This window comes from Lynx canadensis, chromosome D1 (assembly GCF_007474595.2).
Source record: "Lynx canadensis isolate LIC74 chromosome D1, mLynCan4.pri.v2, whole genome shotgun sequence".
Lineage (NCBI taxonomy): Eukaryota > Metazoa > Chordata > Mammalia > Carnivora > Felidae > Lynx > Lynx canadensis.
Genome location: NC_044312.2, coordinates 96,166,033 through 96,183,513, shown reverse-complemented (window position 1 = coordinate 96,183,513; position 17,481 = coordinate 96,166,033). Strand labels below are relative to the sequence as shown.

General features: G+C 36.1%; 1 protein-coding gene across 1 annotated transcript in view; it reads right to left on the bottom strand.

Moving 5' to 3' along the window:
• TTC17 (tetratricopeptide repeat domain 17) overlaps positions 1-17,481 on the bottom strand; it is a 128,210-nt gene that overhangs the window by 89,162 nt on the left and 21,567 nt on the right. Inside the window, 9 exon segments of the mRNA XM_030331057.1 lie at positions 793-905; positions 2,568-2,728; positions 4,150-4,289; positions 4,763-4,907; positions 5,540-5,649; positions 7,734-7,865; positions 8,132-8,243; positions 8,895-9,064; positions 15,008-15,097. Coding sequence (XP_030186917.1) covers positions 793-905; positions 2,568-2,728; positions 4,150-4,289; positions 4,763-4,907; positions 5,540-5,649; positions 7,734-7,865; positions 8,132-8,243; positions 8,895-9,064; positions 15,008-15,097 — 1,173 coding nt within the window.

Here is a 17,481-nt window from a genome sequence, read left to right as displayed (position 1 = left end):
AAGCTGTTTTAATCTTTTAATTATTTAACTGCTTCTCTCTGGAAATTCCTAGATCTATGATTAAAGACATGATAAGATTTTGATAGGATAAGATAACGTGTTACTTTATTCCCAACATCCTTGTGGATGATACTTGGAACTCTGGTTGTGTTTGCTATCTATAACAGCACCAATTAGATGCTATTTGGAATCATTATAATTATGTATTATTTTTTCCCAATTAGATAGGCTAGAATTGTATGCGTGTGTATGACTACACATATATGTATGCATATAAGTACACGTATACATATGGATATACATAGAAACAGAAACAGAAAGAGAAAACACACATGCATGTAGAAATACGGCTTAATAAAAATTTTCTATTGATAATGGTCATTTTGTTAAAGTTTTTAGTTGAAGCAACATAACTGGACTGATGACTTCAGGAAAGACCACAGCTACTCTTTCCCAAATTTTAAATTACTGGTTTTACTCCAATAAGTTAAACAGGGGAGATGAAGGCTTTGAGTTAAATACTAATAACAATCCAATGAAGCTCTCATGGTAAAGGAGAAAAGAAATAAAGACACACGAATAGACATTACAGCTAGTACTTGGGGGATCTGGAAATGTCATGCATGAAGCAAATGAATATTATCTATAAAATCTGACTTCATAAACATACTCAAACCTTAAATTATTCACAAATTTTCAGGATCGAATATACAAGGAATCAAGCGTTGGGGGAAGCAATATTACTCTTAGATATGCAAAGTTATAAGAACTAGAAGAGACCAAGAAAAAGACCTGAACATAGTCCACATTTTCAAAAATGTCTCCACGATGGTAGCGCACAGGTTGGTCCCACTGGCAGTGTAAACTATGCTGCTGGTTGACCAGCCGGCATATCTGATGATTTCCTGGAATAAGAAAGGAAATTACCATTGTGGAGAAAGATCAGCAATGCCAACATGGTTTCCTCAGTCTAAGCCATTTGGTGTCAGAGCCTGGGAGAGTACCTACACAGGGTGTGCTTACACAGGGAAACTAATGGTTAACTAACTTAAATCATTCTAAAGAAGGGTGTTTCTCCACCTATAAAAACAAAGCGGCTAAATCACCAAAGTATCTTGTGGCAATTACATTCTATGGCTGTAAAATCATTAATTACACTGTTTTAAGGGACTTTTGCCATCTCTCTGGAGACAGTCTGCTTTATCTACTTCATATTTTTGTTTTAAATTTATATGTTTAAGAGCTCTGGTTGTATTGCAGTACAGAGCAAGCAGTAAATAACCCCAAGGACTGAACATACTCCTTACACGCAAAAAAGCAAAGAAAACTTGTTAGATGGACTGTATAATGGACTTTAAATGGTCACAGCTAAGGTTTAAAGATTAAGAGGCCTCCCAGATCAATATATTTATCAAGGGAGAAGTATATAATATCAGGGATTCTATTAATTTATTCTTTGGTGTCTAGCTGTTAGATCTACTCCCAATGGGTTTTATCAGAAATGAGACATTCTGGATATAACCAAGTCACTGATATCCTGTCAACCCAAGTGCCCTTAAGACAGTGGATCTATTGGGTCATGGGCTTTAAGAAGTTTTTGTTTTGTTTTGTGTTTTAATAATTCTTATTTTTTTAAGTTTATTTATTTATTTATTTATTTAGAGACACCATGCATGCGGACACACGCAAGCATGAGCGTTCATGGGGGAGGGGCAGGGCAGAGAGAGATAGGGGGAGAGAGAATCCCAAGCAGGCTCCGCACTGTTAGTACAGAGCCTGATGAGGGACTCAAAATCACAAACCCTGAGATCATGACCTGAGCGGAAATCAAGAGTTGGATGCTCAACCAACTGAACCACCTAGGCGCCCCTGGACTCTAAGAAGTTTTAATAAAATCTATATGCCCTTTTCCCAGGAAAAAAAAAAAATTGTGCACACACACATTACTGCATATAATTTTGGGGAGGATTTAGAACCTCCTGAAACTAACCAGGTTAAGAATTCCTGTTTGAGACAAATACCAGTCTAAAATCTTTTAAAATAAAATACTTGTTTTTAAGGGAGCAAGAAAATAAGAGTTTGTGTTGGCTGGAGTGTGTGGATGCTTTGTTTCTAGGGTGTGTCTGGCTTGTGTTTACTTGATATATGGCCCGGGCCACATTACTCAGTGTTTTCAGACCAGCAGCAACAGATATCCAATAGGAGGAGCTTGTTAGAAAAACAGAATCTTCAGTCCTACCTCAGACCTACTGATCAGAACCTGCATTTCAAAAAGATCTCCAAGAGACTGGCATGCACTTGGCTAAACAACTGTTGTTAAGACTTCTAGGATCTAAAAAATTTTTTACAATAAAATGTGCATTTTAAAAAAGCTAGAGACCAGCTTTTTTAGAAACCAGCTCCCCAGGTCTGTTGGTATACCCACTATGAGGACTCACTTTTAAGACTGAGGGGAGTCGTAAACCACAACTTTATACTACTTTAAGGCTACACAAAAGTTATGAATGTAGAACATGCTAGAAGTGAACTTCCTAACCTGTCTTCAATTATTTGGAATCAATACTTACCTAATTGTGCCTCTTTTGCCATCTGTGTCTCATGGATGATATTTCTTAAGATTTGCTCCTCCTGAATCAGCTTATGTTTCTCTAGGATCTCCTGCTGTCTCAAGTAGTGGTCATGCTGTTTTTGGTATTCTTTCAACTCATTCAGTGTTCGCTGGAGGGATCTTAACATTTTTCAACACCAGGAAAAAGTTATAGAGCTTTAAAATTGAATTTTTAAACACACTTACTGCATAGATTTTGTGGTCATCAGCAATGATTACTATTTTCCTTAAAAAAATTTTTTTTCCTTTTAACCTACAACCACTGTACCACAAGTTCAAAATAATGGGGTAAAATAAACCTGTCGTTTGTTAACTTGGGGGTAAAAAAGATGGATGCAAAATTCTTCCCCTTAAGTACAACTATCCTGACTTTAAATGGTGTGTTGGGATGGTTCAGGTACCCAAAAGATATAAAACAATATACTATAACATTTTACATCTCAACAACTATTTGCCTCCACAAAGTGTGTGTTAGTTCCACTGACATTCAAAGCCTCCTTACCATCTTTTCTTTTGATTCTGCGTAAATACAAGGTTAGGAGAAAAGGCCAACAGTTAAGAGAAAAGGCTAGCCCTTGAACTCTAGCTCCCTGGGTTTGTGATTTTGGGAAAAACCATAGAAGCCTGGCTTAGAAAGGAATATTTTCTACCACCTGGTATCAATAGATCAGCTGCCTGATTATTTTTAGTCATAAAATCCTTTCTACCTATTACATTGTAACATATGGAGATTTAGGAGCTGTACAGGCTGTGCTTACACAGAGAACCAATTCACTCAGCCAGGACAAGTTCTGATCAGGTGTAACAGAAGTCAGGTATAAACAAGTAAGTGGTCATTCCTTCCTTTTCACCACATTATGCTTTAAATTGACTGGAAAATAACCAAATACAGTAATTTAAGGAGTTCCAAATGTCCATTTAGTTCTCTGATAATCAAAGTAGCCTCAATGTTCTCTTTCATAAGAGAAGAACAATTCACTTTGAGTTATGTGAAGTTTCCTAACTGGCCCTACTATTTATGGAATCAAATACATTTTTTAAATTAAGCATACTGCAAGGGCCAACTACAACAGAATTTCATTACTGTACAATTTATAGAAATCTGATTAAAATATGCACCAAATAATGTTTCTCAACATCACTTAACTAACTTAACAATAACCCAACAAGGCAGCTAAAGGGGAGAAAGATCAAATATAGCACATGCAAGTGATTTTACTGACAACGCATTCTATGGAAACGAAAACATAATAGAGTTAGTGTTCAAGAGCACCCCAATCCATCTGACTTCATAAAAGCAACCGATGGTCAGAAGTGTAAAGATCTAAAATGACAGAATTTACGGCAAAGATTCTCTAGTTCCTGGAATCCATGCTATTAAAGACTCCTCTGAATTGTGCTGAGCTTCCCACACCTAGAGAAAAGGGACAGGACTAGCAGTAATGAAGAGGTTTTTCTTAATTCTAATGAACAAATTAACACTGACATCACCCTACACAGGTCTAACTTAGGGCTTCAGGGAAATTGTCTTTTCCAATTACCTATGTTGAGCTTCCAATTTCTGCTCGAGTTTTTGCTGACACAGGACAGCATGCTTCCTCTTTATAGCTTGCTCAAACCCAGGTTTGGCTTGCAAAGCATGGTCATAACAGAGCACTGAGTGGTTATACTCCCCCAGCATCTGAAGAGACAAAAACAAACACACACACACACACACACACACACACACACACACACACACACGGAAAAACGTCAGCCACGGCCTGGCTGGATCTGTCCAAATCTCCTAATGATTTATGAGCTCACACTTACATCTTACTCTACAGTGAACGTTATTTTTGATCAGTGACCAAATCTACAACATAAGATATGGTATAAGATAACTAGAAAGTATAACTAGCTTAAGAGGTGCACTCTGCAGGAATTTAATATTACTATCAATTTAATTATTTTTCTTTTTTGTCAAGAGGCTAAGACAATTATGATACATTATTGTGTTGAGGTTTTTCATCCTAATTTCTTCATTTCCATTCCCTTTTTCTTGTTCAGACCAAAAGAGGAAGGAAAAAAGGTAATTTTTAACTGGAAATTATTTAAAAAAGGAAGGAAAATAGCAACTGGTTTGGCTCATGAAAACAAAAACGTTGTATTTACTGCGTATATGTTTCCCAAAGTATAATAGCTGGTGAAGAAGTCACTGTCATCCAGAGCTGCATGGACCACAACAGCAGCATCTGCAGAGAAGTGAGCTCTGTGCAGAACATTTGCCAAGTTGACCAGGGCAATGTCTTTATTGTGCCTAAAAGAGAAGGAGAGGCGTAATTAGACGTTAGGAAAGAAGCATGTGCTCTATATGATTACATAACTACTTGACAAGGGAAAATTACATCTGAAGTTATTGAACTTAACTTTGAGTATACTGATAGATGGAGAAAATAACTTAAGAAAATCATACTGTTTCATTTTTACATAACTGATGGTGCTTATTCAATCTGATAGCTACAAATTTTGCCACAAAAAATAAGGTCTTGCAGACATTTTATGATTTTAAAATATATTTAGGGCTTATTATTTGTTTTGAGAAAAATTTAATTTATGCTAATTCCTCCAGGCAAGTTTCTTATATTCAAGTCTCAAGTGAATCAGAGCGTGTCTATATTATATATTTTTTCCTTAATGGAAATTAGAAGAACATTATTAAACTTTGCATTTTGAACTCTGAACAAATAATGTATTTGAACTTTGAGCTTTTTGACACTGGTCTTTTTTTTTTTTTTTTTTTTTGTGATGGGACTAAATTCTTTGAACAGGGATAGAGGAGAGTGTTAAGTACAAAAGAATGCTTCTTCATACTGTTTTCTTATGCATTGTTTCTTTAACAGTCCTGAGTTATGTGGAGACTCAGGCAGTCCAGAAAGGGAGAAACCTTACCTGGAAGAGAAATGAAGTGCTCGCATGGCACATTCCACTACCTGATATGGCTCATTCTTTATTCTCCAGTAAAATGAAGCCATGTTATACAGTACCCATGAGGAAGAATTCTAGAGATGAAACAAATAAAATGACAATCAAACACAACTCGACACACTTTCTTCGACTTAGAATGTTCAAAGTGAGCACCTTTACTATTCTGTCTCTTCTGAAACTTCATATGAAGAAGAACATGACATTACAGCAGTGATAAAGCAGGGGACAAAGGACAAATAAACTACACCTGCCAAAAAAGCCTCCTGATCATCATCAGGAGCAAAGTGCATTAAGGTGTCATCTCCACAGAGAGACTATTCAACTCCAAATTATCACTCCAAGGGGTGAATTATGCTGAAAGCCTGCCAACCGGCCCCAACTTGTTGGTTCCTATTTCAGGATTTCAGAAGTTAGGACCTAACCTACTTAGAAATGCCAGTTGTTCTAATGTGAAATTCCTGAAGTTAACAAATTTAATATCTGAATGAAGGTACATATGTAAGCAAATGACAAGCTTATGCTTTTGTAAAAGATGATTTTTTTTTTTAAAGATTTTTTATTTTCAAGTAATGTCTACACCCAATGCGGGGCTTGAACCCACAGTCACAAGATCAAGAGTCACATGCTTTACCAATTGAGCCAGCCAGGTGCCCCTTTCATTTCGTTCTTTAGTCATGTGTGTTCACAATGTAATGCAAACCAATACTGCTAAAAAATTATGTCTTCAGTACAGAGTAATAAGTGGATGAGTTACTGAAGTTAAACAGAAATTCCGATTCCTTCTGTGGCTTGGATTTTCGTCTCATAACATATCCTAAATTTTAACCACACAGAGGTCAAAATACTATACTGGACCACTACAAACAATTCAGTGTAAATAAGTTTAAGCCCATGTAGAGAAAATTCAAACTCAGCAGTGCAAAACAGTCAAATTAAGTTTTTTAAAACAGTCATAAAGTTTAAGATAAACAGAAACATACATATGACACCCATTGTTTAATATCTTTAATATATAAAGAGGTCCTAAGAAATCTAAAAAGAAAGACAAAAATGCATGAGAAAATGGGCCAAAAACATGAACAGACAATTCAGAAATAGGAAACAATGGCTAATAATCAAAGAATAGAAATAAAAGAGACACAAATTTTCCTTTTACAAATTGGCACAGATTAAATAGAATGCCAACACTCACGGTTGGCTACACTGTATAATAACTTCAGATATTAACTGTAGAAAAGTTAGGTGAGTACAGCATTTCTGAGGGACAGTATGACAACATTTATATAAAGGGCCTTAAAAATATGATTACACTTTGATGCCCAAAATTCCACTATTAAAAATTTATTTTATGAAAATAAGTGTTTTAACTATAAAGGCGCATAAAAATAAAGATCCAGAAGATTTTATTATAAAACACTAATTAACTGAGGTTTTTTTCATTCTCTTTTATAGACTTTTATAAACTCTGAATTTTTTTATAATGACAAATTGTTTTCTTTTAAAAATAGTTATTTAAAAAGTAGTTGTTTTTGCGGTGCCTGCGTGGCTCAGTCAGTTAAGCACCTTAAGTCATGATATCCCATCTCATGAGTTCGAGCCCTGCATCGGCTCTGTGCTGACAGCTCAGAGCCAAGAGCCTGCTTCAGATTCTGTGTCTCCATCTCTTTGCCCCTCCCCAGCTCACGTGCTCTCTCTCTAAAATAAATACACATTAAAAAAAAATTTTTTAAAGTAGTTATTTTGGGGGTGCTTAGTCTCTCTTCCCCTTGCCCGCTTGCATGCACTCTCTCTCTCTAAGTAAATAAAAAACATTAAAAAAAAAATCTTTAAAATAAAAAAAAATCACTCTCTAGACAAAAACAATCTAGGCAGGTTATTTTCTGAGAACAAAAGACCTTCTGTGAGCACAGTCTCTGGCTTTTTCTTTTTTTCTTTTTTAATTTTTTTAAACATTTTTATTTATTTTTGAGCGGGGGAAGGGCAGAGAGAGACGGAGACACAAAATCCGAAGCAGGCTCCAGGCTTCGAGCTGTCAGCACAGAAACTGACGCGGGGCTCGAACCCACAAACTATGAGATCATGACCTGAGCCGAAGTCGGACGCTCAACTGACTGCGCCACCCAGGCGCCCCTGACTCTTTCAATCACTGATGACTTACCTTCTGTAGGCCTTCATGAATGAGGTGGCCTATGTCATCTATACTTCTTCCTAGTCGTTTAGATAAATATGTGAAGATTGGATCTTCTTTAGGTAAGAGTGGTGCAGAAAGATTAACTCTCTCTTGTACACCCTGAAGAAAAAAGTGAAGAAAAAAAGAAGAAAAAAAGTGAAAAAAACTAAAACAAAACAGAAAAAGGAGATCATAAGACAAAAGCTCACAAGTAACTCAGTACCTTAATGCATTTATTTTAAAGGCATATTAAGAAATAGGAGATATTTGTAAAATTATAAAGCTGTTTGAAAGAGGAGGAGAAGAAATATAAAGACTATTTACAAGCAAGAGAGTAAATTACAGAAAAAAATGTAGAAAACAAGATCCTAAATCTCTCTACTTACTCGCAGGTGCTGAAAAGCATGTATACTATATGGAAGTTCTAGAATTTTGGTACAATCAGGTTGCTCAGGGTCTGGAGGGACAGGAGATTCTGTGTCGATATAATCTTCAGGGCTAAAATTAAGAAGCCGGGAGCAATGAATGAATGAAAGGTGAAAAAATGTCTAATTTTCCCCTAATGGAACCATATTTTCATAGCATCTCTACTTTACAACCAATATTAGTCAACATTCAACCTTTTTCACATTGCTACTGCTGGAGTCAATATTTTGAGAGTTCAACTTAAAGGAGATAATTCGAGAGTTAGAAAATAGTAGGTGTATCAAAGAATGTTAAGATCATGGGACTGTTTTAAAAGCTTTTTACAATTCTTTCTAGAAATATTAAACCACTTTACACTTCTATTGACAGACTCTCTACATTTTTACCAGTTACTGATTTTTAAATATTTTTTTTCCAGTTTGATAGGTGAAAACAATTTAAATGGTTTAATTTGTACTTATTTGATCCTTACTGAGAAATATGTTTTCCACATGTTTATGGACCATTTGTATTTCTTTTACTATAAACTGTTCAATCTTCTACTGTAGTATTCAACATTTTAAGTCAATCTTTAAGAATTCTACATGTGAGTTATTTTGAAATTTCAAATTTCAATAAACTCATTCGTGATTGAAGCTTATTCTCATTAGATAATTTACTGATTTGAGAAAGTTCTGTTCGGGAACACGTTAATTTTATTTTTGGAGAGAGATTTTCTTTTACCTGATGTCTTTGCTTTCCAAAGTTATGTATGTGCCATCATAGAGATCCAGGTCTCCTAAGGGCACCTTGGCTTTGATGCAGTCTGGATCTTCTTTATTATGTCTCTGTTCCAGTCCTGTATCTCTGTCCTCATTCTCTTCTATGTGAATTTTTTGAGCAACTAATTGCTTCTGTTGAGAAGACAATAAGAACATAATGAGTTTTTCTGTTATTTCAGTCTAGATACCACATAAGAGGAGAATTTAATGTGTTGAAGTTAGAATCCTCTATACAGACAAGGATTCTGAGCACACTAGTGCCCCCTTATCTGCAGAAGTATGTTCTAAGATTCCCAGTGGATACCCCAAACTGTGAACAGTACCAACCCTATATATGTTATGTTTTTTCCCATACATATATACCTATAATAAAGTTTAATGTATAAATTAAGCACAGTAACAGATAACAATAATAATAAAATGCAAGTTATAACAATATACTGTAATAAAGTTATGTGAACGTAGTCTCTCAAAGTATCTTCTTGTACTGTATTCATCCTCATGATAATGTGAGATAATAAAATGCCTACATGGTAAGATGAAGTGAGGTGAACGACGTACGCACTGTGACACAGTGTTAGACTATTAGTGACCTTCTGACGATAGGTCAGGAGGAGGATCATCTGCTTCTGGACCACAGTTAATTCATGGGTAACTGAAACCACAGAAAGTAAAACTGTGGATAAAGGGGGATTAATTAGTTGACAACTAAATAAGCGTCTCTAAACAGGTATTCATGGACAGAAAGTAACAGAAAATGACATTCACACTAATGGCACCTGAATACCTCCATAATATGATATCTGACCACCTATGAAACTGCATCTATTGGAGTGCTGGCTGGCTCAGTTGGTAGAGTGTACAGCTCTTGATCTCAGGGATGGGAGTTCAAGCCCCACACCAGGTGTGGAGCCTACTTTAAAATTTTTTTTTTTCAACGTTTATTTATTTTTGGGACAGAGAGAGACAGACCATGAACGGGGGAGGGGCACAGAGAGAGGGAGACACAGAATCAGAAACAGGCTCCAGGCTCTGAGCCATCAGCCCAGAGCCTGACGCGGGGCTGGAACTCACGGACCACGAGATCGTGACCTGGCTGAAGTCGGACGCTTAACCGACTGCGCCACCCAGGCGCCCCAGAGCCTACTTTAAAATAAAAACTCGGGGCACCTGGATAGCTCAGTCCGTTAAGCATCTGACTTCGGCTCAGGTCACGATCTTAGAGTTCATGAATTCAAGCCCCGCGTCGGGTGCTCTGCTGACAGCGTAGAGCCTGGAGCCTGCTTCGGATTCTGTGTCTCCTCTCTCTCTGCCCCTGCCCCACTCATACTCTGTCTCTCTCAAAAATAAATAAAAAAAATAATGGGTATGAAATGTTTTAATTATTGGAGTAGACTGTATTACTATTAATGAACTTGTGGCCTTACAAAGGACTCCTTTACAAAGGACTCCTTACAAAGGACTCTACACCATTGTTCTGCTGGACTCATATGTGGCCAGTATGACTATTTTGACAAATGTAACATGAGAGGTGCCATTAAATCCTCTGGAGGGAAGCATTTTTACAGCCAGTGTATGTTCTTTTCCCTCAGGTACTGAGAACAGCAATATTCCAGACAATAGCTGTTCTGTCATCTTGAGTTCTGGCTTTTGGACCAGAGTGACATTTAATATGATCTTATTGTTTTAAACCATTAAGATTACTGGGATGTTACTAAATGATGTTTCCACTTACTCCCTCCCCACTCTCCTCCTGTAGGTAAACTATACTATACTGCCCTATGACTTCAAGCTTGGCCATGTGACTTGATCTGGACAATGGAACGTGAGTAGAATTTTTTTTTTACTTTATTTATTTTAAGAGAGAGAGACAGCATGAGTGAGGGCAGAGAGAGAGGGAGAGAATCTCAACTAGGTTCTGCACTGTTAGAGCAGAGCCCAACATGGGGCTCAGATCACGAAATGAGCTGAAATCAAGAGTTAGATACTCAACCGACTAAGCCATCCAGGTGCCCCGAAATGATGTCACTTCTAAGTAGAAAGTTTAAACAGGCTTGTATATTTGGTTAGTCTTCCTTGAGCCTCCACCTTCCTCTGTGAAACAGCACTGAGATTTTTGGGACTGTTTGTTGCCAATGCAAAAGTTGACATACATTGCAAAATTTAGACTATCTTAACTAATGCAATCCTTAATGTGATTACACATATTTTCAAATATTTATGAGATATTTTGTAGCTTGATTGAGTCTGCCTATTTTTCCCTAGTGATTCTTCACTGATTTGTAGACATTTGTGAAGAGTGATTCTGTAAACTCATTCTTCAGTTATAACAGTATTCTCCCAGCTTATAACTTATGTTTTAATTTTGTTCATGGTGTCACTTGCGAGACAATTTTAAGATGGACAAAACTATCAATTAATTTTCTTAATTGTGATTTGTGCTATTTAAGGAGCCCTTCTTTATCCCAATGTCATAAACATATTAATATATTCTTATTTTTAAGTTTTAAAGCTTTACTTTTTCACATTTAGTGCTATTGTCTGAACATTTGTGTCCCTTCCACCCTTAAAAATTTATATGTTGAAATCATAACCCCTGAAAATGGTATTAGGATGTGGAGCTTTTCAGAGGTGCTTAGGTCATGAGGTTGCTGTCCATGGAAAATAGAATTTTGCACTAATATTCATGTGGTAGCAAAACCTGATGAAAAGCCATTTTATACTTTTTATCCTCTTGGTGTGAATATTCACACATTTCGCTAAAGAAATATTAATGGAGTTTGGGACCAGAACCTGCTGGCAGTACAATGTAATACTAGATATCTGTACCTATAACAGTTCTAAAAGAAAAAAAAAAAAGTAAAAAGCTGTATTCTAACCATATATAGCCCTGGTGATTTCAGATGAGGGACTGTGAATTTGTATAAATACTGCCATCACAGCTTTTTTCTGCTTAGTATTTACATAGTGAAAACTTTTTCCATCCATTTATCACCACACTGGCTTTGTGTTAGGTGTATTTCTTACACGTCCCATACAGCTGGACTAAGTAAGAAATCCAATCTGATAGTCTGAGTTTCAATCAGCAAGTTTAATCTGGTATATTTACTGTGATTGCTGATCTATCTGAATTTATTTTAAACATGTTATTTTGGATTTTCTGTTAATTTTTTTTTTTTATATTATTGAAGTGTAGCTGACACAAAATGTTGTATTAGTTTCAGGTATGTTTATCATTCTTTTTCTTTGCTGCTGTTTTCTCTTTTCCTGCCTGTCATGTGCTTGTCAACACTTTCTATGTTCCCTCCTCTCCTCCTGTATTTTCTCTTAACTTGTAGGTTTGGAAACTACAGATTGCAGTTCCATTATTTTAGTCCTTGCCTCTACTTTATTTTTGGTTAAGTTTTTCATCAGTAAGTATTTTAATGTATTTCTGAAAGATACTCCTTAAATACAGTTTGTTTGGGTGCCCGGGTGGCTCAGTTGCTTGAGTGTCTGACTCCTGATTTTGGTTCAGGTCATGATCCCAATGCTGTGGGATTAAGCCCCACATCATGCTCCATGCTGGGCACGGAGCCTGCTTAAGATTTTCTCTCCCTCTCCCGCTGCCGTTCCTTTGCTCCTGCTCTCTCTCTCTGGAACACACACACACACACACACACACACACACACACACACACACTCACGCACACACACAAAACACACAAAAAAATCTCTTTAAAAAAAAAAAAAGGGAGGGTGCCTGGATGGCTCAGTGGGTTACATCCAAGTCTTGGTTTCCGCTCAGGTCATGATCCTGGGGTGGTGGGATTAAGCCCTCCTTTGAGCTCTGCGCTGGGTGTGGAGGCTGCTTAAGATTCTCTCTCCCCACCCCCTCCACTCTGCTCCTTCCCCTGCTCGTGCTCTCTCTCTCAAATAAAAAAATAAATAAAACAAAGAACTTTAAATAAATAAATAAATAAATAAATAAATAAATAAATAAATAAAAATACAGTTTGTTTGAATCAAAATCCAATGAGACCCACACACTGCAATGGCTGATTTGTCTATAAATCTGTTAATCTACTGGTAATTCCTCCAGTTCCCCTCGCCACCTTTTTTAATCTTTATAATTTGTTTAAAAAGTTGGGTCATTTGTCCTGCAAAGCTTGCCACTCTATACGATTTTGTTGACTGCATCTCCTAGGTTCATTTCATGTGTCCCTTTCTTTGTCTTGTACGTTTCCTAAATATTGACAGCAGGATCCAGGGGTTCTTAACTTTTTTGTGTTATAGACTTCTTTGGCAGTCTGATGAAATCTGCAGACTCCCTTCTCAGAATGATCTTTTAAATACATAAAAAATATAGAATGGCAAAGGAAATGTCATTGAAAACAAATGACACTGGAAAATACAGTGGTTTGATTGAATTCCTATTTCTTTTGGCAAGACTACTTGAAAGGTAGCAAGACTCTTAATTTTTAGTATGTATGCCCATAAGTTTTCCAACAGGATTTTGTTACTTTCACCTTCTCATAAACAGGACAGAAGAGTCTAACAAGCCTTAACTAATCACTGAACATACCTCAACACAACTACATATTAATTTAATCTAGTTTTACCTTTCAAAGCACAAAAAAATAATTAAATAAGGTTAGCAACTTCTTCATTAGTATTTTTACTCATCATTGTATATCCTACGCGTGTCTACTGGGTGTACTTTTCTTTGTGCGGAAGTACATCTTTAATTTTCTTTAAAGTGAGAGTCTGGTAAATAAACTCTGTATGTCAGAAAACATCTTTGCTTTACCCTCACTCTTGAATGATGGTTTAAAAGAACATAAATTTCTAGTTTGACTGGTTTTCCCCTTAGCACTTTGAGGTTATTCCTCCACTGTCTTCCGGCACCTTAAGAAGTTCATTTAGTTGTCACTACTTTGTAGAAAAACGATATTGTTTAGTGTCATGGCTTTAAGTCTACATTTCAGTCAATAACAAATTTTTATCTCCAGCCTGTACCTTAATCAAAAACTGATGGAGTCAACATTTTTCATTTTCGTTTTCATTGACATGATGAATGGCATTTTCCCCCTTCACATATTCTAAGTCTCCTTCTCTTTATATCATACTGCCTCTTAAAAAAAAGAATGGAAATAAACATATACAATGTGTATATGCATTTGAAAATAAAAACTATTTTCTGCACCGATGCACTTTTTGAACACTGTGTTTTAAAAAAAAAACATATAAAGCTTCCAAGCACGAAGCTGTATAAATATACCTACTGTCTTATTCCCAGTTTTTCAAATAATTAATATTGTGTGTAATTAAGCAAAATCAGTTTATGGAAATCAAATGATAGAAACAAAAAGGTCAGATTTTATTAGCACCAATAGGTTTCAAGTTTTCAAGGTGCAAAGTGATTAACGCTTTCATCTTATCGTAAGAACACATAATAATAAGACCTTAGTTTTCCCTACTTGGAAATTAATAAAAATTACATTTTTATAGAGTATTGAAACCATTCTTCCTTTTTGTATTTTACCCAAACTCTCCTTCTAAGCATATGTATAGAGACTGTTCCTTTTCATACTTGATGGAAAAACTTATACATGGAAACCCTGAACAAGGATAGGAGTCAAGAATCAAGCAAAACCCAAGTTAGTCAGTTTCTCTTACTATTGCTCAAATGTCCTCTAATTAGATGTTATTTTTAAAATCAGGATTTAAAGGTAATATATTCAGGGTGCCAAGGTGGCTCAGGCAGTTAAGCATCAGACTGGACTTCGGCTCAGGTCATGATCTCATGGTTTGTGGGTTTGAGCCCCACATCAGGCTAGGTGCTGACAGCTCAGAGTCTGGAGACTGCTTCGAATTCTGTCTCTTTCTCTGCCCTTCCCCAGCTCATGGTCTGTCTCTGTCTCTCAAAAATAAATAAAATGTTTTTTAAAAAGTTAAAAATGAAAGTAATATATTCCTATAAAACTGAGAAGAATTGAGCTTAAGAAATAATTTGCTCTCATTTTTCTTTGAATACAATAGCTCCCCATGAAATACAACAAGTTTCAGCTGCATATCACATGCCCATTGCCTCACCTCCAATTCTTTGAGGTAGTTAACGGTTGTTTCTTGTCTCATTAATATGACTAAGTCATGGGGATGCTTCAAGTTCATCGGCGAATCCACCTGCAAGCAAGTAAGTGATAAATAAAGCTCAGATTTCATTAACATTTGTTTGGATTCATATAAAGTTCCCTTTAATATGCTTTAAATTACTGTTCAACTACCACTATAATCAGTGTTAGGTGCTTACTAAAACCCAAGGACTATTTCAAAAGTGATCGCACATAAATTTCAGCAAAGAGAATATCATGTTCAATAGCTGTCCCTTGAATTCCAACTTGAAAGACTAAGCTTTTGAAGTGAGTATTCTAACTTGGTCAGTCACAGAAGAAATATGCGAGAAGAGAAGTATTTGGCAATGAGTGATAAAGTAAATTGCTTAAAAGATAATTCATGCTTGTAACAATAAAAAAGGAATTGTCTTGTCTTGACAGAATATTCCATATCTGAACAGGTTTGGAGTGATAAAAGGAAAACACTAAAAGCACCTATTTTTGAAGGCTATTTGTAGAATCCATAAATCAAAGTTAATATAAAATAATCTTGAGATCTCTTATTTACAGCTCATGTTCTCTGGATCATAAACAAGTGACCATGTGGTTGAAGATGTAGGAAAAATGAGCCCTCCTATGCTAAAAGGAGGCTTATAAATTTGTTCTGGTTGAATGGAGGGTCATTTGACAACATGTATCAAAATGTTAAAAGTGCCTATCTTTTGATCTGGCAATATTAACTCTAGGAAAACTATCCTACAGACGTTGTTAAGCAAATAGGCAAAAATATACACAAGGATAAAAAATATATATATACACACACAACGAAGCTCACTACAACACTTTAAGCTGCCAAAAAAATTAGACACAACCTAAGCCCACCAATAAGAGAATGGGGAAATCCACAGTCTAAAATAGGATACAAAAAGACTAGACATACTGTCATGGGAGGATGTTCACAATGTATAATTAACTAAAAATAAAGAATATGTATACTACGATATTTTTAAGAAATTACGTGCATATATTTTTATAAACGTATACATGTTTCTACATGCACAAAACCAAGTAAGTTTACAGTGGTTTCTTTTGGGAAGTGGGATTAAGAAGAGAGGCACACTCTCTTTATTTATATTTGTACATTTTAAAACTGTTTATCATGTACACATATTACATTTATAATAAAGAAAAAAAAACCACACACACACACACACATACACACACACACGGTTTTTGAATTCCAGAAAAATCTGACAGCGTTCTTGGTGCCTAAGGGATAAGATAAAGTTCCTGCTATCACATGGTGCTAGACTGGAGTTATCAAATTATATACAAGCTCTTCAGGAAGTTCCGCTTTGAGAAAAAACTATCTTTTTGAAATCTTTAAGAAACTGGTATCAGCTCAACTAATCGAATTTAGAGCTAGCTTTTTAAGTGCAGAAGGCAGACTTACATAGATCTTGGTGAATACAACGGCCTATTAAAAAAGATTTTAGGGGTGCCCGGGTGGCTCAGTTGGTTAAGTGTCCAACTCTTGATCTCAGCTCAGCTCATGATCTAACAGCTCATGAGATCGAGCCCCACATCGGGTTCTACACCAACATTGGACAACGTGGAGCCTGCTTGGGATTTTCTCTCTCTCCCTTTCTGCCTCTACCCAACTCTCTCTCTCTCTCAAAATAAATAAATAAATAAACAAACAAACAATCTAAAAAATATTTTAAAAGAAGAAATAAGAACAACATGAAATAGGGGTGCCTGGGTGGCTCAGTTGGTTAAGGGTCTGACTCTTGATTTCGGCTCAGGTCATGATCTCACTGTTTCGTGGGTTCAAGCCCCACATCGGGCTCTGCGCTGATCCTGCAGAGCCTGCTTGGGATTCTCAACCTCTCTCTTTCTCTCTGCCCTTCCCCTGCTAGTGATCTCTCTGCTCTCTCAAAATAAATAAGTAAATTTTAAAAAATTAAAAAAAAAAATACAACATGAAATAAAGTTGGATGCTTGCTTTAATAATATGCATTAAACTGGACAATGTTAAGTGACTACAGATAAAACTCATCTGCCCTTGCTCATTCTATCATTTCAGAGATGCCAGAGGAAAAAGAGATGTTAGTCCAGAATAACTTCCCTTGTAATTATCTGGATGTATAATTATTATTGTATCATTATAGATAATCATTGCCCATGGTCTTGCTTTTAAGATGAGATTCATTCACTGCTTCCCCTGGCCTTTCCACTATATTGGAATTTATATCAAAACTGCACTCTGTACTTAAAAGGCACTAAAAATATAATAGCAAGTCCTATAGTACTTGACCACCTGAGACGTAAATCTCCTCTATCAATCAAAGCTAACAAAAGCCTGCAAGCAAAACGTTAGGTTTATCTCAATAAGACATAGAACATTTTGCTTCTCTTTAGAAGTATTTGAACATATTCCCAACAGTCAAATGC